Source organism: Symphalangus syndactylus, chromosome 7, assembly GCF_028878055.3.
Source record: "Symphalangus syndactylus isolate Jambi chromosome 7, NHGRI_mSymSyn1-v2.1_pri, whole genome shotgun sequence".
Lineage (NCBI taxonomy): Eukaryota > Metazoa > Chordata > Mammalia > Primates > Hylobatidae > Symphalangus > Symphalangus syndactylus.
Genome location: NC_072429.2, coordinates 8,554,965 through 8,575,670, shown reverse-complemented (window position 1 = coordinate 8,575,670; position 20,706 = coordinate 8,554,965). Strand labels below are relative to the sequence as shown.

The window sequence follows — 20,706 nt, the reverse complement described above, 5'->3', positions numbered from 1 at the left end:
GTCTGGGAGGTGAGGAGCGCCTCTGCCCGGCCACCCATCGTCTGGGAGGTGAGGAGCGCCTCTGCCCGGCCACCCATCGTCTGGAAAGTGAGGAGCGCCTCTGCCCGACCACCCATCGTCTGGGAAGTGAGGAGCGCCTCTGCCCGGCCACCTATCGTCTGGGAAGAAGTGAGGAGTGTCTCTGCCTGGCCGCCCCGTCTGGGAAGTGAGGAGCCCCTCTGCCCGGCCGCCCCGTGTCTGGGTAGAAGTGAGGAGCTCCTCTGCCTGGCCGCTCCGTCTGGGAGGTCTACCACGGAGGCCAGAAGCAATGTGGGGGCTGGACGTGGTGGCTCACGCCTGTGGTCCCGGCACTCTGGGGGGCGAGGCGGGTTGATCACTTCGGGCTAGGAGTTCGAGACCAGTCTGGCCAACTTGGCGAAACATGAAGAATACAACAGACAAACCAACCAACCAACTCAATGACAACAAAACAGGTCTACCCTGGAGTCATACTCTAATTTTTTCTATTTTCCTCCCTTTCTGATCCTTTATCCCACTTTCTTTTTCTTCCTCTTCCTTCTCCCTCTTCTTTGTCAAATAGAGGATTGAGTTATTATCACTGATCCATATAAAGTCCCTCTCTCATTTATTTTAACTCCCACCCCCATTTCTATTCCCCGACTTCCCATGTGCAACCTTCCTAATATGTTTGATACGCATCTTTTTGTTTGTATGTATTTTTTAGAAAATGTTTATTGTTTTTTGTATGCAAAAAAATTAATAAAAAAAAAAAAACACTGTCATCACCCCAAAAGGAACTCCTGTACCCTTTCCTCCCTAACCCCAGCCCCTGCGACCACCAGTCTGCTTTATTTCTATGGGATTTATCTATTCTGTATATTTCACAAAAGCAGAATCAACACCACTTGTGATTTCCTTGCCCTTTGTCTGGTTCCTTTCACTCAGCATGATGTGTTTGAGACTCATGCACATTGGCGTGGATCACTCATTCCTTTTTATGACTGAATAATATTGCATGGTGTCTACACTATCATTTGCTTATCCATTCATTGATGAACATCTGGGCACTTTCCACCTTTTGGCTGCTGTGTATAGTGCTTCTGTGAACATGAGTCTCCTTTTATTTGAGTATCTGTTTTCAATTCTTTGGGGTATAAACCCGGGAGTGGAATTGCTGGGTCATATGGTAATTTCATATTTAATTTTTTGAGGATCCCACCAAACTGTTTTCCACAGTGGCTGAGTCATTTTACATTGCCACCAGCAATGTATGACAGTTCCAATTTCTCCATATTTTTGCCAAAAGATCCTGGTGGATATGAAATGGTATATCATTGTGGGTTTGATTTACATTTCTCTAATGACAAATGATGTCGAGATACTTTTCATGTGTTTGTTGGTCATCTGTATATCCTGTTTGAAGAAATGTCTGTTCAAGTCCTTTGCCCATGTTAAAACTGGGTTGTGTGTAGTTTTGTTGTTGAACTGTAGGAGCTCTTTATAAATTCTGTATACTAGACCCTAATCAGATATAGGATTTGTGAATATTTTCTCACGTAAATTCTTGATCAGGATTCTAACCACCTCCAACCAAGATGCAACATGAGTGTGTTAACATCATCTTGAACATTGGTGGAAGTTTTCCAATGGTTTCGTGCTGGTCTTCACATTAGTCCTTATTGAGATCTTGCTACATTAAAAGTGGGATATTGTTACTAATATATTTTATCTGATCCTCTTTAGTTAACAGTAATTGTATTCGTTTTCTACTGTTGTATAACAAATGCCACAAAGTTAGCAGTTTAAATACACATTGACTATGTTCCAGTTTGTGTGGTCAGAGGCTGGGCATAACTGCAGTTGGTCTCTGCTCAGGTTCTCGCAGGCTGAAATCAATGAGTCAGCTGGGGGTTTCTTCCTGGAGCTCTGAGTCCTCTCTCAAGTTCATGTGGTTTCTCGTGGTTTAGCAGGAAGGCCGCATTCTCTTGCTGGCTGTTGGCCGGGGGCTCTCAGTTCCCAGAGGCAGCTCACAGTTCCCTGCCACGCAGCCCCTCCACACCCCTTCATGCTGCACATCCCTGACTTCAGGAGGGTCCTCATCCCTTTGAAGGGCTCACTTGGTTAAGTCAGGGCCACTGAATAATCTCCTTTTTCACTAACTCAAAGTCAAGTGATTCATTAGTAACTCAATCATAGGAAGATATAGCCCATCATACCCACGGGTTCTGCCTGTACTGGAGAGGAGGGAATTGTATCAAGTATGTTCCCTGGGGAGCAGGAATGTTGGAGACTATCTTAGAACTCTGCCTGTCACAGTATCACAGTTCATTTCTTTTTCTTTTGTTTTTTTCTTTTGAAACAGGGTCTGTCTCTGTCACCTAGGCTGGAGTGCAGTGGCACCATCATGGCTCACTGTAGCCTCGACCTCCTGGGCTCAAGTCATCCTCCCACCTCAGCCTCCCAAGTAGTTGGGACTACAGGTGCCACCAAGTCAGGCTAACTTTTCTATCTTTTGTAGAGACTGGGCTTCATCATGTTGCCCAGGATGATCTCAAACTCCTGAGCTCAAGGGATCTGTGCCTGCCTCGGCCTCCCAAAGTGCTGGGATTATAGGTGTGAGCCACCGTGCCTGGCCTAATTTCCTTTGACAAATGTACTGTGGTTATGTACATATGTACACTATGTACATATGTTTTTCTACATTAGTACATTAGTTTTTCTACAAATCTAAAATCATCCCCACATTTTAAAAAGACCATATCATGAATTTACACTTACAGGCAAGATAGAGTGACAATGACTAGATTTGCCGTTCTGCCTAAACAACCTCAACAACAAAACCCACACATGTATTCCTGCATATAAAACAATAATTTTGAAGATGCTAGGGCCAGGCAGGCAAGGACAGTGATCTTTGAGACAGGCAACAACTGCTCTAGCTTCTCACCTGGGGAGTGGCCAGGCTGAGCACATGGAGGGGGGACACGGGTGGCGCCTGGCAGCCTCCCGAATTGAAGACATGGGGCTGAGAGCCAAGGGAGGCCGAGGCAGTCAGAGTGTGCGGAACAGAGGACTGGAGAGATGAAAGCCACCAAGATCTGCTGAGGATCCCCTTCCAGTAGGAGGCTTAGGGCCTAGTCAGCCCCTGCAGGCAAGGAAATGACTGAGGTCAGGGAACGAACCACCCAAAAGGATTCCAGGGCACCGCAGGCAGCATTCACACAGGGGCCGGGAGAATGCTCGATCCCACCAGCCAGCCCAGTTCCAGGTGGGCTGACCTCAAGTGATCCACCCACCTCAGCCTCCCAAAGTGCTGGGATTCCGGGCATGAGCCACCGCACCTGGACCTGAGGGTTCTATTTATATGAGGTTCTAGAACAGGCAAAACTGAGCTATTGATGATAGAAAGCCAAGATGGCGGTTACCTCTGGGTAGAGACAAGAAAGGGGCATAGGGAATTTTCTGAGGTGTTAAAAATACTCTGTACTTATTGGAGATGCCAGTCATGGGTGCATATATTTGTCAACATCCATCTAACTCTACACTTAAAATCTGTGATTTTATTGTGTGTAAATTATGTCCCCTTTCTTTTTTAAGAGTTAGAACAAAAGAAAAAGAGTAAGTCGCAGGATGTGGAGGGAAATTCTCAGTGGAATCCCATAAGAAAACCATGCCAGCCCCTCAATTTGTCCAAGCATTCTACTTGCCATGGGGTTGGATGACTCCACAAATACTGCTGTTTGTCGCACAGATGCCAATGAAAAGGTTGCTTCCAGGAAGTATTTGGAAGCCGCTTAAATGCTCCTCACAGGGAGACATTCAAATAATATAAGTTGTTTCCCCAGAACTATACACACTCTGAAAGAGAAGCTTACTCCAAAAGGGTTGGTCAAAAATACAGCATTCTGTTTCTTGTGGCAACTGGTTTGAAGAGTCAAGAAACATAAGACAATCTATGTTGTCTTTCCCACTGCAAGAATGCTAAAAGCTGAAGGTATTCAGGAGCTTAGCATCTCCGAGTTGGAGAGAATGAGGACACCACCCACCTGACATCTCTTCAAACCAGAGTCCCTTCTCCAGCACTACTGCTCACTAGGAATCCAGGCAGTTACCTGATTTGGCGTGTGAGATCAATACTTCCCAGCCCATTCTTTTGGGACAACTCTTCATTTGCTTTCAAGTTCTAAGCAGTCATTAACTAGCAATCTTCATCCTGGTATCTTTTATGTGTCAGTCGCTTTTTTACCTTCAGAAGAAGGAAAGGACAGCTCCGCACAGCTCCCCACCTGTATTCTTAGGGTCAAGGGGAGCCAGGCTGTTCATTTGGTCTGTCCTTTTTCAACACCACTTCTTGCCTTATGACTGCTGCAGAAATATCCTCCAATGAAAAGAAAAGTGTCCTCCTTTAGGAAACAGGAACCTCCAGGTCTTAACTACTATCCTGGGAATGAAGTCAGCCACAAGACTAAGGGATAATTGGACAGTTAGGAAGCACCTCTTAACCTCAAAATACAACCCTTCCTAAGGCTGTCTTCTCACCATTACAGCTTCATTTGTGAAGGGAATGAAGGAGCGTCCCTCTTCAAAGACCCCCTTTGAAAATGCAGCATTTCCCAAGGAAAGTCACATATTCAGCTGCTTATTAACAACAACATGTTTTTCATGTTAATTTGCCGTTCACAACACACTCCCATATGTTACCTCCTTAGACCCTCACTAGGAGCTCCTGCAGAAGATAATGGATTATTATTATTTCCACCTATCTTTTTGGAAGATAAATCTCAAGCAGTTCCATGGCTCACCTAGGCCACCTAGATGGGCAGTGGCAAAGCTGGAACTAAAAAGCAAGTCTTCCCACAGCAGGTCCCGTGCTCTTCCTGTAGACAAGGCACCTGCCACCTGGTCCTCACTATTCAGGAGACTGATTGCTGTGAGAGCAGAAGCAGAACACAGGACAGTTCCTGGAAAGGCAAGAAGAGTGCATGAGCCATTGTGTTGGGGTTGAGGAGAAGGGGCTCAGCACAGGAAGGATGCAGGAACCAGGCCCACCTTCACTTGCTCCAAGTTTTGCCAGGCATATCTGTCCTCAGAGAAACCCACACACACTAGGTGTTCAGAAGATGACTGTAGCCACAACTACTTCACAAGCGAGCAAGTCAATCCATTGATTCCTCCAGTAGCAATGGGTAAAAACCCAACTCAAATTGGCCTGGACAGTGATGTCCAGAGGGGCTCGAAGGTCACGAAGCCGCAGTGCTTTTGGCAGTCCCTCAATACCCCTTCAGACTGTGTTTCTCCTTGTGCAGCAAGTCGATGCTGGGAGCTCCAACTTACAGCCATTGGGGGTGATTTTGCGAGGGTAGTTTTTTCAAGCCAAGTTCAGTTCCCCAAAGCATACTGGCTGAAAAAGTCTTGCCCTGCTGCCCAATAGCCCACTGGCGTTCCCATTCATTATTATTGTTTTTTAGATGGAGTTTCACTCTGTCGCCCCTGGCTGGAGTCCAGTGGCATGATGTTGGCTCACTGCAACCTCTGCCTCCCGGGTTCAACCGATTCTCCTGCCTCAGCCTCCCAAGTAGCTGGGACTACAGGGGCCCACCACCACGCCTAATTTTTGTATTTTCAGTAGAGGCGTGGTTTCGCCATATTGGCGAGGCTGGTCTCGAACTCCTGACCTCGTGATCCACCCGCCTCGGCCTCCCAAAGTGCTGGGATTACAGGCGTAAGCCACCCACCGAGCCCGTCCTCATTATTTTTCAAAGACACACACGGCTTCTCAGAACCCGCCCTCCAGGGTTCACCATGCTGGGCTGGCACAGAGACCCATCCAGGCGGTAGGAGGGGGGACAGGCGCGGGGTCGTGGAGGGCCCTGGGCTGTTCCTGATCCTCGAACCCTCTCCTCACCACAGCCGCGGTCTCCTCCCCGGGCCCCGCGCGCCGGGCCCTGTGCTAAAAGCCCCAGCGGGTCCCCCGGCTACCGCCGCGCCGGCCTCCGGGTCCTGTCCTCCGAGGCGCCGGGCCTCCGCCTCCAGCGCGGGCCTCTCGGGCGGCGCCGCCCCTGCCCCTGCCTGCACGGGAGGCCGCCTGGGTTCGGCTTCGGGCCAGGCCAGCGGCGCGGAGCTCTGCCGGGTCAGCCCTGTGGAGATTTCTTCCCCGCCGCGCCCGGCCCCCAGCGCAGCGCCAAGGGAGCGGCCCCTCCGGCAGCGGCCGGCGCCTGTGTCCCGAGTGCTTCTGCCTGAGGACTCCCCGCCGGGGTCTTCCCTGTCGCCGTCAGCGCCTCCGCGCCCCGTGGGCCAAGGTCCCGGCGCCCCTCGCTCAGCCCAGCTCCCAAGGCCCGGCGGGTCCCTGCTCTGCCGTCCGGGGGGCCCGCGGGTGGTCCGGAGACCGGGGAGCCGCCCGCCGTTCATTCCCGCGCGGCTCCGAGGCCCCTCGTCCTGGCGGGGCCTGCTTCTTCCCGAGCCCTCTCCCTGCGGCCGGTGGTCTCCTCTCCTCGGGACGCCGGGACACCAGCCCTGTTGGATCAGGCCCCCCCGCCCCAACGACCTGTGCCACCTCATCCGCCTCTTTAAAGGCCCGATCCCCACGGGCGGCCGCATCCGGAGACCCAGGGGTGAGGACTTCGCCACGTGAAGGGGGCACACGATTCAGCCCATGACACCACCACCTCGGCGTGGAGCTGTAGGGGAAGCTCAGCCACTCACCGAGGACAGGACCCGGGGGACCCGCTGGGGCTTTCAGCAGGGCCTGGCGCGGGGGGCCTGGGGAGGTGACCTGGGGAACAGCCCAGGGCCCTCCCCGAACCCGCGCCTGCCCCCCGCTGCCTGGATGGGGTCTCCGCGCCAGCCCAGACCGGAGTGAGTGCCAAGGGGGCGCCTCCGTCTCCGCGCCAGCCCAGACCGGAGTGAGTGCTGAGCGGACGCCTCCGGCCGCGCTGCGCCCCCGCGGGCAGCCCTGAAGGGCCATCGCTCAGTCCTCACCAAGACCAGCGAGGCGGATTCGGCCAGCCCCTTTCCAGAAGAGGAAGCCGAGGTTCGGAAAAGTCAACCAACTTGTCCCAGGACGCTGGCCGGTTCAGAGGCAGCTCTGGACTCAGACCCAGGCCTCCCAATTCTCAAGCCCACTCCATGAGCCGTCAGGGCCCAGCTACGGGGTCTTTCGGGGAAACTTGGACGGAATAACTTCCACGGTGAGGCGATAAGGTCAGGCTGGTCCCATCTGGGTACCTTATAAAGTCTCTCATTTTCTAAATGAGATGCCTGTACAGTGCCCACACAGCATGCACACATGTGCACGCAAACACCCACATGCATGCACACACAGGCATATTTATATGCATATGCATACATGCACACATGTGCACACATACACCCATGTACACACATATGCACACATGCATACTCCTGGCACACACGTGCACACACACCCATGTACACACACATGCATGCACACTCCTGGCACACACATACACACTTCCACCCTCACACTAGCTCACGCTCACACACACTCTAGTCCCCTTGACATCAGGGGAATCTTCCCTTCTTGACTGCACCACAACCCTGCTCTGAAAACAAGATGCTGTAGGAGATAACTGCCCAAGCCTCCCACAAAAAGGCGCAGTCAAAGCACAGTTAAATCAATGAACAGATCCGGGATTTTTTGTGTGATGTTCCTCCCAGGAGGCCCAAAGTTGAGTAGATTTTATTTAAACTGTCTTTTCAAATACATTCTAATTGCTTTATGCTTTGTTTCACAACTCAGAGTTGGAAACAAATTCCATTTTAGAAGTTGCCATTACCCATTTGCAAGCACCGCCTTCCCCTACCCACCCTCGCCCCCAGAAAATTTCGTGGTTACATCAGGAGAATAGATTTTCTCATTTACCAGTGTGAAGCGAAGCAGATGTGTGTGAAGCCTCTAGCTCACCAGGTTAACCATGAGCATTTCGCCGTGTTGCTGCCATACTGCATGATTACAAAAACAGACTTTTTTTTTTTTGAGACAGAGGACTTTCTTAATTAAAGCAAATTGATTAGGTATTTGTGTGCCCTTTCACAATGACAAATCCATACAGTTATTTTCATGAATCATTTTATTTTTATTTTGGTCATGACTTTTTAAAATTAATGGAAGGTCTCAGTCTGCTCAAATGATAAACCAAAAAATGGGGTCATGAAGCAAATTCAGTCTTGCATTTCTTCAGCAACCAACTCACATTTCTCTGCTCCTTGACTCAGAGGCTGGACATGTGCTAACAGCTTTTTTGCTTCCGTATATCCTTAATAGGATGGCAGAATCCCAGTGTTAAAAGAATCTTAAAGTCACAGCCTGTCACCATGGGACCTCCTGTGATTAGCAAACATGTAGACATTCCTTCCAGATTCAGTCAAAGAAAAAATTCTAATAACAGCAGCCATGTTCAGGGTGTACATGCTGAGCGCTTGGGACACATCCCCTTGTTTAATTCTCACAGAAACTTTGTGAGACAAATACTATAATCCCTGTTTAACAGATGGGCAAACTGAGGTTTGGAAAAACACTCATTTACCAGAGGTCACACAGCTGGAAAACAGCAGCGCTGGGATGTGAACCTGGGTGTCCTCAAGGCTGAAGTCTTTGTTTGTTTGTTTGTTTGTTTGTTTGTTGTGAGAGGGAGTCTTGCTCTATCGCCCAGGCTAGAGTGTGGTGGCGAGATCTTGGCTCACTACAACCTCTGCCTCCCAGGTTCAAGAGATTCTCCTGCCTCAGCTTCCCGAGTAGCTGGGATTACAGACACCCACTACCGCGCACAGCTAATTTTTGTACTTTTAGGAGAGACGGGGTTTCACCATGTTTGCCAGGCTGGTCTCGAACTGTTGACCTTGTGATCCACCTGCCTCAGACTCCCAAAGTGCTGGGATTACAGGCGTGAGCCACCGCATCTGGCCAATGCTGAAGTCTTCCCTGCCACTCCACGCATCCATCACTTACAGATGTCTGCAAGGATGTCCGCACTAGCAGAAAAAGCTGCTGCTCAAAGCCAAATCATTGTTTCCACCAGTTCTACCATGAGGCTGTGGAAAGGGCTGGGGATTAGGAGTGAGGCTACTGGGTCACCTAGGTTCAGGTGCCACTGCCACCAGGGGCCAATCGCTGCCCCTCTCTGGGAGGCTGGATCCCATCTTACCCACGACAGAGCAGCTGTAGAGAGAGGAGGCTGTTAAGAAACTAGAGAATGGCCGGGCGCGGTGGCTCACGCCTGTAATCCCAGCACTTTGGGAGGCCGAGACAGGTGGATCACGAGGTCAGGAGATCGAGACCATCCTGGCTAACACGGTGAAACCCCGTCTCTACTAAAAAATACAAAAATTAGCCGGGCGTGGTGGCGGGCGCCTGTAGTCCCATCTACTCGGGAGGCTGAGGCAGGAGAATGGCGTGAACCCGGGAGGTGGAGCTTGCAGTGAGCCGAGATCCCGCCACTGCACTCCAGCCTGGGCGAAAGAGCGAGACTCTGTCTCAAAAAAAAAAGAAAGAAACTAGAGGACATGAGGCCGGGCATGGTGGCTCACACCTGTAATCTCAGCACTTTGGGAGGCCAAGGCGGGTGGATCACTTGAGATCAGGAGTTAGAGAACAGTCTGGTCAACATGGTGAAACTGCATCTCTACTAAAAATACTAAACTTAGCGGGGTGTGATGGCGTACGCCTGTAATCCCAGCTACTCCAGAGGCTGAGGCAGTAGAATCACTTGAACCCAAGAGGCGGAGGCTGCAGCGAGCCGAGATCGTGCCATTGTACTCCAGCCTGGGCGACAGACTGAGACTCCATCTCAAAAAAAAAAAAAAGGAAAAGAAACTAGAGGACATGTGAATCCCCTGCCCCAGGCACACATGGGACGCACACAGTTGTTTCTCCTGTGGCCTCTAGGAGTACGCCAATACGTGACTTTCAGAGGACATCTGCAAGCTTATTTTTTTCTCCCAATGGTTCGTGCTTAGTCCTGAAATATGTTTCTGGACATGATGAAGGGATGTTCTCTGAGTGCCTATGTCAACAGTTAAAGATTAATCTTGATTCAACACATGATGAAAATTGCATAAGGGAGAAAGCTGGAGGTGGTGTGTGGCCTCTGGAGAATTTTCCCAAACTGAATTACATTCGTTCACATAATGACAAATCACAGTGAGGACCAAGCGCAGTGCCTGGCACCACTAAATGCTGCTCAAGAAAGGTTTCTGGCCGGGTATGGTTGGCTCATGCCTATAATCTCAACACTTCGGAAGGCCAAGGTGGGAGGGTTGCTTGAGCCCAGCAGTGAAAGACCAGCCTGGTCAACATAGCAAGACAAAAACTTTACAAATTAGCCAGCTGTGGTGGTGCTCACCTGTAGTCCCAGCTACTCGGGAGGCTAAGGCGGAAGGATCACCTGAGTCCAGGAGTGGAGGCTGCAGTGAGCTGTCATCACGCCACTGCACACCTGCCTGGGTGACAGAGCGAGACTCTGTCTCAAAAAGAAATAAAGTTTCCGCACCAAACCGATACAGGGGCCTAATTCTGAAATGAAACCTTCAAACTTAAAGGCTTTCTTTGTTATCAATTGCTTTTTGCTTTCGACAACAATGATAAATCCAACTGAAATTAAAAATTCAACTAAAACATATATTGAATCCACGTTGCCCATTATAAAACTAGAAGCGCAATTTCGTAATGGTCCCACGGCTTCCGAATACTACAGGAGGAGAAACCTGTCTGTCTCAAACTCAGGTGTTCTAAAATTAAAACGAGGCTGAGGGTGGTGGCTCATGCCTGTAATCCCAGCACTTTGGGAGGCCAAGGCAGGCGAATCACCTGAGGTCAGGAGTTCAAGACCATCCTGGCCAACATGGTGAAACTCCGACTTTACTAAAAATACAAAAATTAGCCAGGCGTGGTGGCGCACCCTGTAATCCCAGCTACTCAGGAGGCTGAGGCAGGAGAATCGCTTGAACCCGGGAGACAGAGGTTGCAGTGAGCCAAGATCATGCCACTGCACTCCAGCCTGGGTGACAGAGTAAGATTCTGTCTCAAAAAAAAAAAAAATTAAAACGAAAAACAAAGCCCGAAAGACATCCTTCCATATCCAGTTACTCCACAGCCCAAAGAATAGAAGAATGAAACTTTCCCCTCAAAACCACTGACTGTACCATTAGCTGCACTAACAAAAGTAGGGGGAGGGTGTATGCCACGTTAATAGTAGGATGCAGATTTTCTTGATGGGATATACAAGAATTTCTTGATGGGATATACGGTACAGTCATCAAACATGACCCTAAAGATGATGCATCACCTGGAAAAATGTGTCTGATGTGCAGTTTTAAAGCAAGGTATAAATGGTATGCATTCTGTGGTTAAAATTAGATGAGCAAATATCTGTCTACAGGATGGATGAGAAAGGATTATGCAGAAAGTTAAATAGCCCTTGGTTTAGGATGGTAAGATTATTGGGTGACATTCATCATGCTAAATCAAGACATAGCTTGCTTATTTAAAAAAGAAAAAAAGTGCGGGGCAGGGGGAACAGGTGCAGTAGCTTAGATCTGTAATCCCAGCATTTTGGGAGGCTGAGGCAGGAAGACTGTTTAAGGCCAGGAGTTCAAGACTGCAGTGAGCTATGATCACACTACTGCACTCCAGCCTGGGAGACAGGACGAGACTCTGTCTCAAAAAAAAAAAAAAAAAAAAAGGAAGAGAGAGAAGGATGGGCAAGCCATCATGCCATTTCCCGACCTGAGAGCCTAGGTGTGAAGGAGGCAGCCACAGCTCAGCGGCGGCAGGAGCTGGAGCGCTAATGGGCATGTCAAGGGGCAACAATACGATGTGCAGCTGCCTGGAGGAGAGCACTGTGAAGGATCTCCACCTCCCCAACACCCACCACTGCCCCAGGGAGGGACTCAAAATTATTTCGAGAGAAGGGAGACACGTAGAAATCTGTGGGGCAGAGAGGGCTCCTCTGAAGGCGCAGGATCACATCCACACTTCGCAAGGTCCTGAAAGCACAGGACAGCAGGGCACAGGGCTCACAGCGCACCCCTGGCTGCGCCAGCTCCACCTCACAGCCAGAACTGAGGCTCAAAGAGGCCCCCAGGCTCCTCATCTAGAGCCTTCCCCTCCAGCCCTCAGCATTTTCCTCTTCCAGACTCCGCCCTCCAAAAGCACCAGGCAAGGTGTGACAACCCCCAAGCTATGCGCACCTCACCATTCCAGGTCCCAAGGACTTGGGGTACTCCCCAGACTCCCCAACTAGGCCAGAGACATCCTCTGAGAACACTCCCCATGAGAACATTCCCCAGGAAGCTGATGAAAGTGAGCAGAGAAACAGGGACCTGGGAGCAGGTGGCCTGACCTGGGCACACCCGCACTGTCCCAGACTGAGTGCCAAACCCGCACACAGGGTTCGCAGACATTCGTCCTCATCATTCCCTTCTTCCGAGGCAGCCTGCAAACCTAAGGGAGCTCAGGCCTGGCCCTGCGTGCTCTTCCACCTCTGTGACATTTCTCCCCCTGTAAAACAATGACAGTAACCTTTGTCTGTACATCTCATGAGGCTGTTGTGGGGAATTTTTAGGATTTGAAATAACTTATAAAGCTCACATTTTGTAAGCACAGTATATACAGAGAAACACAGATTTCGATACTGGCACAGATAAACCCAAATTTATCAATGTACATAAACCTCTACAGAACAAGCACCCACTGGCCACCCCACTGGATCAAAAATCCTTTCATTGAGTTTCATGCCATCGAGGTGGAATTTCTCTAGAACACAGCTCCAGCTTAGAGCCCAAGCTTCTCACCCTATGCCTTGGATGGTCACCTGCTGGTTTTACCGGCCCCATGTCCTCTCCCCTTTCTTCTGATAACAACACTCCGAATTGTCCTTTGGGATCAGCTTTCACTTCTTGGTCCCTAGAGCTCCAGTGGGGTTGATCGTGCACACACATGAACACACACACACAGACACAACTGAGCCTCACCCATCGACAGGCTGCCCTGCAGGTCTCAGTGACCAGGGCGGGTAATCTGTATTGTTAGATGCAGGCCGTCTGCATTGATAAATGCAGGCAATCCACACTGGTCCATCAGAGGGAATTAGGGTATTTCTGCTGGGACTGTTGGAAAACAGAAACTAACACTAAGGATGTGAATCTGGAGTTGCTGGAAGCTTCCCTGGCACTTTATGGGGAGAGTGAGGGCATCCTTGAGAAATATGGAGCCAAGAGGAAGAAACAAAATCCAGGCACCTCGAGCCGTGCCTACACAGACACTAGCCTGGACTTCTCCGTTACTCAAGCCAATTAATCCCCCCACCTTTTTTCCCCAATTTTTATTTGTTGTTGAAACAGCCTCAGTCTGTCACCCAGGCTGGAGTGCAGTGGCACAATCATGGCTCACTGCAACCTCAAACACCTGGGCTCAAGCAATCCTCACACCTCAGTGTCTCGAGTAGCTGGGACTACAGGCTTGCACCACCACGCCCAGCTAATTATTATTTTTTTTTTTGAGATGTACTCACCCAGGCTAGAGTACAGTGCCATGATCTTGGCTCACTGCAACCTCCGCCTGCCGGATTCAAGTGATTCTCATGCCTCAGCCTCCCAAGTAGCTGGGATTACAGGCGCATGTCACCATGCCTGGCTAAATTTTGTGGTTTTAGTAGAGACAGGGTTTCACCATGTTGTCCAGGCTGGTCTCGAACTCCTGACCTCAGGTGATCCACCTACCTTGGCCTCCCAAAATGCTGGGATTACAGGCATGAGCCACTGCACCTGGCCACACACACACACACACACACACACACACACCCCTAGAAATAAATACATATATATATTTTTTTTCTTTTTTTTTAAACAGAAACTAGGTCTTGCTATATCGTCCAAGCTAGTCTTGAACTCCTGGGCTCGAGTTATGCACCCACCTTGGTCCCCCAAAGCACTGAGATTATAGGTGTGAGCCACCACGCCCCATCCTGAATTCTTTCAAATTGAAGCTGCACCATCTTGGAGTCATATCACATTGCTATTTGAGGGCAAAAGGATCCAAAGGCATCTAGGAAGGTTGAAGCTAATGGGATGCTGCTTGGTGAGGGAAGGAGGGACAGCCTGCTCTGGCGACCGTGACTCTAACTGCACCCACTCTGGAAGGGGATTTGGAGGCCACAGTCAGATATGGCTGCTAAGAAAGCCAAGGAGCTGGGGGAAAGGCAGGATAGGAGGGGGTAACAGAGCTTCCCAGACACACCGAGTGGGTGCAGGTGCACTGTGTGTGCTCTCTGGGTAGACTGACTGCCTTGGTCCTTGGGGGCTGGGGAGTGGCTGGTCACCTCCAGCCTAGTGTCCCCTTCCCTTCCTGCAGTGAGGGAAGTGCTACCGGTCTCTGCATGTGCTATGATATGGGAAAGCTGGCAAGCAATGTCCTAGAGTGCCACCCTTAGTCACTCACTTCGGGGGTGGAAGACATCCGCTCAAGGGTTAAAGGCCAAAGACTGCAACCAATGGGACTGTGCCAGAGACAATCCCAAACCCATCAACCTTCCCTTCAGCTGTGGCCGGCAGCACAGCTGGACGGCAGAGCCCCAAGGGAGGCAGAAATTTTGCGGTTGAAGAATATCCCCAAAATGTGGTGCTTGGGAAACACCAAAGTGGAAGGAAGGCCCGGTTATGAAAACTTAGGCGGGCCAGTGGATGACTGAACCCCCGCTCTGCCCCATCCTCCTCTGGGGTGACAGCAGAAACATTCCATGGCCCCAGCAGACACTGGGGTAGCACTCCACCGCTGACCCTGGGGTAACACTCGTGGTCCTGGCTGACGCTTGGGTAACACTCTGGCCCCAGCTGACTCTAGGGAACACTCCGCGGCCCTGACTGATGTGGGGGTAACACTCCACAGCCCTGGTTGATGCTGGGGTAACATTCCACGTCCCTGGTTGACGCTGGGGTAACGCTCTGCAGCACTGGCTGACTCTGTTCGTTGCTCCCCAGTAGCATATGCCCAGTCTTCCTTCCTACTAAAGCCTCAATTCTGTTCCAGTGGCAATACGCCCAGCCTTAGGGGATGAGTCAAGATTGGCCAAAGCCTCCTATGGCAATTGCATTACCCTTGCCAGTGACAGGGGGATGGTGACCCTGTGACCTAGCTCTGGCTAGTGGCTGTAAGTCTGCTGAAAGGTGGGAAAGTTTTCCCCTGAATTGAAATTAAAGAGACAACCTCTCAAGAAGACCGCTCTCTTCCCTGCCCCCTTCCCTTCTACCAGGCTACTCTTGGGTGAAGACATAGGTTCACAGCTGCAGCAGCCACCTTGTGACCATGAGGAAAGGACAAGAGAATGGCAGACACTGAGTGGTACTCAGTTGTCGCCAAGTCGTTGACAGACCCAGGATGTGTTTACCGTCTTCCAAGTTTCTCCTGTAGTGTGTGGTAAGTAAGGACACTCGGATATTCTGTTACTTGCCATCAAAAGCATATTTACCATCCTGTACTTTTCCTGTCTGTTATCATATTTGCATACATAGGAGTCGTGACCACACTATCAGAGGAGAGGCAGTGGAAGAGGTTGGATGACAGAGCTGGTAAATGGTGGGACCAGGCCTCAAGCTCTCTTCTGCTGATAGGAAACCTCAGGCACGGTCTGCTCTGCTCTGCCTCTGGTATAAATTCATTCAGCTTACAGATTCCCCAATGTCAGGGGCCATGCCTCAAACCTTCAAAGCTAATGTGGAAAAGTCCAATCCAAAATGACAAAATACATCTGTGAAAGGAACGCCCCAATCCTTGGTTCATTCTAAACATGCTACTATTATTATAAAGCTCTCCCAAACTGTGGCAAGGAAAAAAAAAAAAAAAAAAGGGCAAGAAAAGAGTGGAGAGAGAAAGTGAGCACCAGGAAGTCATTGAAAGGAAACTTTTTTTGTTGTTTTGGGAGCCAGGAAATGTCAAGGAAACAAATGTAGCTATGATTTACACTGCACCTCCAGTTGTGCCGTGGAATTCAAAAATAGGCATCTTAATTAAAACTGACAGCAGAGAGCAGCCCTGACAAGTAGACAAACCACCAAAGAGGCTGAAAAATCTCCATTTGACTCTGGGTTGACAGTATTTAACCAATATATAGAGTTGATAAGAGAGAAGGAAAATGCGTAAACTTTACTCGAGCCTCTGGGCTTTTCTTGTTTTCAAACTGATTGGTCTGGACAATGGAAGGCCAACAGCCAACAATAAATCCATTGTAAGCTAGCATGGTCTCCTCTGAATACAACTAAATATTTCTTTAATCCTTGCATTACATTTTTTACTGTATTATGAAAGCCATGTATTCTAAAGTTTTAAGCTTGTATAACATTGTAACTATAGGTATAAGATGGGGGGGATTGATTACTTGGGCAACCTATTTAAAGCACTTTAAGAGGAAAATATTAGATATTTTTGCATGAATATTTTCACATCATAGTGAAGATACGATCGTTCATGGCTCTTACTCAGAAATCTTGTTTATCTCTTCGTGTGCCACGGGAAGGGTCTTTAATGATCATGAGTTGACATGAATATTCCTTTCTTGTAGCTTCTGTATCTTCATTATCGGGCACATCAGCCAGTCCCAGAAAAAGTTATTTCACAGTTCTGTTCCCAAGGGAACAAAGAGAGTGGGTCCCATATTAACAGTGGCTTTTGTTGGCTTTCTTTTCCCCCTGACATTAAAGCCATGTATGGTTGGCAAGGATGTCTTTTCTTTAATGTGGACATGGTTTCTGCCTCCGGTTCTCTGGAAACAAGTTTGCTGTAGGACAAGCTGCCCGCATACTCACATACACAACTACTTCAGCGCTGGCTTAAAAGAGGCCTCACCGAGAACAAATCAGAACTGAAACACAGCTTCAAGTACAAATGTTCTTTTCTTCCGACATTTTCAGTTCAATATTTATTTGGCTTTCATATCTAATGGCTTGAAAAAGTATCTATACATCTAATTAGAGTTAATTACTCACTCCCCACATGTGCCTCCCACAGTGCTCTCCTCCCAGCCAAGGAACTCATTGTCACCGGCCAGGCTGTATACATTTCCCATCCAGTGACATTCACAAGGAGAATAGCTCCTAGCAGAAACAGGCTGGTACCCTAGGAGAGAGAAGCTGTCTCACAGGGGCCACCCAAACCAGAAGTTCAACCCCAACTGCATTCATACTGCACCATCTCTGACTCTCCACTGGCGGGAAAACCCAGCCATCTTACACTCCAGGCACAGCATGCGCCTCAGATACCTGCGATTAGTGGGTAGGACCACGTGTGAATGGCACAGCAAATTCTCCAGAAGGCAGGCTTCCCTGGATTCTAAATTTTTCTCTTGCCTTTCTAATCAAGAACAGAGAGAGAGAGAGAGAAAACACACACCCTGTCCAATAACTCATTGTTCAAGCACTATAGTTCACCCAGGTAAAATTCAGTGCTGCCGGGGGAAGCCTGGGAGAGCAACTGCACAGTCTCTCCTGCTGAAGTTCAGGACTCAAAAATCAACCCTTCCCAGCAGTGGCTGCCTGCCCAGGATGCCCCTCCCTCCTAAAATAGACACAATTTGTAGTTCCTTGTAAAATGGTTGTATCAGGACTTCTGATTTACTCAATCAGGGTTTATTTTTATTTTATTTACTCAATCAGGGTTTACTTTATTATTGCGGTTTATTTTTAGCAAATATTATTTACTCAATCAGGGTTTATTTTATTATTGAGGTTTATTTTTAGCAAATAAGAGAGGCCTCCTATGAGAAAGAGCAGCCGCACTTACAGCACTAACAGGTAGAAACTTTACTGGCCCTCCATAAATCAGTTCAACACCCTGGTCTCCAGGGATTTGCCAAAAGATAATGGGCGGCAATTATGAAACCATCGCCAGGAGTTGCCAGCAGGGCTCAGAGAGAGTTCTGAAGTCTGCAGGCCCTTTCAAGGGTAAAATAGGAAATCATTTCATGAAGCAGCAATTTTACCCAGAACCCAGCTGGAAGAGATGTGATCCTAGCTTAAATTAAAGCGACTAAGAAACAGGTGGGGTGAACAAGGAGCTGTGGTACGCAGTCATCTTCTCCCACTTTCCTTTGGAGTCCAAAGGAACTCAACATTGGAAACACAGCTGGATACATTAATAAAGATCCCAGCTGGGCAGTCTAGGGAACTGGGGGTGAACAGGCCAGTCCTCCCTCTCCTCCACCTTGAAACCCTGCCTGTTTTCATACAGCAATTGAGGATGCCCCCTTGGACAGTGACCTTGGGGGTCTGGGGCAGCCATCTATCCCAGGAGGAGGAGGAAGGCTCGGCAGGGGAGGCTCTGGCCAGCCCACCAGGGCCTGTCCAGTTTTGTGGGGCGGGGAACTGCCGCACATGCCGCACAAAAGGTGGAGGCTTTGACCAACATGTTGGGTGAGGGCTTTGAGGACCCAAAGGTGGCTCTTTCTTTGAAGACACACAGCAGCAATCTTAACCCTCAGAAGTGTCACAGAGCCTCATATGAGCTTTCAAGTTAGCTGTGGAAGTCGCGATTCCCAGGTAAGGGATGGGAAATTCGGGATGTCCTGCGAGCCCACGCCCCAGATGGCACCTCCTGAAACCAGAATCCAGGTCCTCCACCCCCGATTGTTTCTCCTTCCCCCCATCTTACCAAGTCATGTGGGCGCCCCCACCCCCATCCCCGAGGCCTCAGTGCGACGGTTGATGGCTCAGCCTTGGGGCCTGAGCTGCTGGAGACACACTGGAGCAGAGGGGCCCAGCCCCCGGGCCTGTCTGAGGCTTTCCTCCGCCGTGACCACCGCCTCTCCAGGTGTACCAGCGTTGGTTAGGAACAGTAGGTGCTACTGGTCACAGTCACCAGATACTTCCCACGAGCCTCAGCTTTATCCCCGACTCTGGCCGCCGGCGGGAAGCGGCGTGTCCGAGCGCACACCCCGTGGAGACTGACCCTAGGTCTGTTACTCCAAAGTCCCTAGTCTCTCCTTCCCCTTTCCCGCGGCCGCCTGCCTGGCACGGGACCCTGAGGCCGGAGCAGAGACCGCAAAACCCCTTGGGGCCGGCACACCCAGCCTCCGCCTTGGCGCAGACGTGCCCATCTCTGGGACGGCCCCGAGCGCACGCAGCCGGCGGGCGACCCTCCTCCCAGAGACCTGCACGCTGCCCCCGGCTCCCAGCGTACCGCCACCCTCAACCCGACACACCCAAGTCCGCCCCAGCCACGCGCCCCGACGCTCACCTCCCGCAGCAGGCGCTCCAGGTGCGGCTCGGCCCAGGCGTCCAGGGCGCTTGGCGGCCCCGCGCGCCGCAGCAGCTCCCGCTCCTCCTCGAGCGCCGCCACCCGGCCCTGCAGCGCGGCCGCCTGGACACCCAGCAGCAGACAGGCAGCCGCCGAGCCCACGGAGAGCAGCAGGCACAGCGCGCTCACCGCCCGGGACCCGGCCGTCGTCGCCGAGCGTCCTCCGCCGCCGCCGCCCGCCGCATTGCCCTTCCCCGCGTCGCCGCCGCCACCGGCGCGCTCGCCTGGGCCCATGGCGCGTCGGTCGCGCGTGGACTCTCCGAGGGGGCGGTGCTGAGCTGGGGCAGAGGCTGAGTGCGAGAGGAGCAGGCGGGACAGCCCGAGGCACGAGGTCCGCCGGGCGCCGGGCTTAGCCTCCGGGTAGCAGCGGATCGCCGCGCACGCCCCCTTAGCCGCCGCCAGCTCCTCCACAGCGGCCACTTCGGGCAGTTTCCTCTATGCAAATAGACCCTGCCAGAAAAGGAGCAGGGACCCACCCAGGGGAGGAGCGGCCGGGCTGGCCCCGCGCGGCGAGGGGGCGGGGGCGAGGAAGGAGCTGGCTCCTCGGAGCCACCCGTCCGCGCCAGGCTGATCCCACGCGCTGCGCGCATCTCTGCCCTCACCCAACCCGGGCGCCGGCACGCGCCCCCGCAAGCACCTCTGAGGCTTCCCCAGCCCAAGTCCGCACTGTGGACCCCAGAGGTCGGAGGGGCGCCCAGCGACACCGCGCCCCTTCTGCAGCCCACCCCTGGCTGGAGCACCCACCACTCGCGCCTTAGCGCATTGCTGTAAACTTGTGAATTAACCTTTCTGACACTTGTAAAAGTTCAAAACTTCAAATCCTGTGAAAAACTTAGTGGGTCTGTCCTAGGTGGTGGATTAGCGCCGCTTCGTGGCGGAAAGCGACCTCTGCGCACTCACATTTAGAGAGGCAGGGTCGAGATTGCGCCAAATAGAAATACGCCTCTTAGAATCTTGTCACGAGTTCTTAGCTGCCGGACTTCGGTGCGGGAAACAAAAATGGTAAGACTGTTTCTGGCCTAGAGAGGGCTTTTGAGAAAACTGAGACTATAACGAATGGGAAAGATTCAGAAAATGAACTCCAAGTAGTCTTGTTCAACTGATGACTTAATTCTGTATTAGACGCACAACTTGGCCGAAAATTATGATCTAGTAGGCACCACACTTAACGTGTACTGCGATTCTGCTGCAAATTTAAATCACAGGGCTGAGGCAGGAAGGCTGTGGCGTACAGCCTGGGTCCAGAGAACAGAATGAGTGGCACTAACAAGTCTTGACGGGAAAGGGAAGAACTGCTGGAAGTCAGGCTGGGTTCAGATTCCTACCAGGCATATTCATGTCCTAAATGGGTCCCAGGTAACTCTTTCTCTAACTCCTGTAATACCTAAATAAAACAACAAACCAGT

The 20,706-nt window shown here is 50.9% G+C and overlaps 1 protein-coding gene across 1 annotated transcript in view; it reads right to left on the bottom strand.

Annotated features, from left to right (window-relative positions):
* The window catches only part of COL23A1 (collagen type XXIII alpha 1 chain), a 353,888-nt gene extending 334,172 nt beyond the window's left edge, over positions 1-19,716 (bottom strand). The window contains exon 1 of the mRNA XM_055285026.2: positions 19,241-19,716. Within this exon, the coding sequence (XP_055141001.1) occupies positions 19,241-19,534 (294 nt within the window). The 5' untranslated portion in view covers positions 19,535-19,716. The remainder of the gene's footprint in view (positions 1-19,240) is intronic.
* Positions 19,717-20,706: the final 990 nt, after the last annotated feature.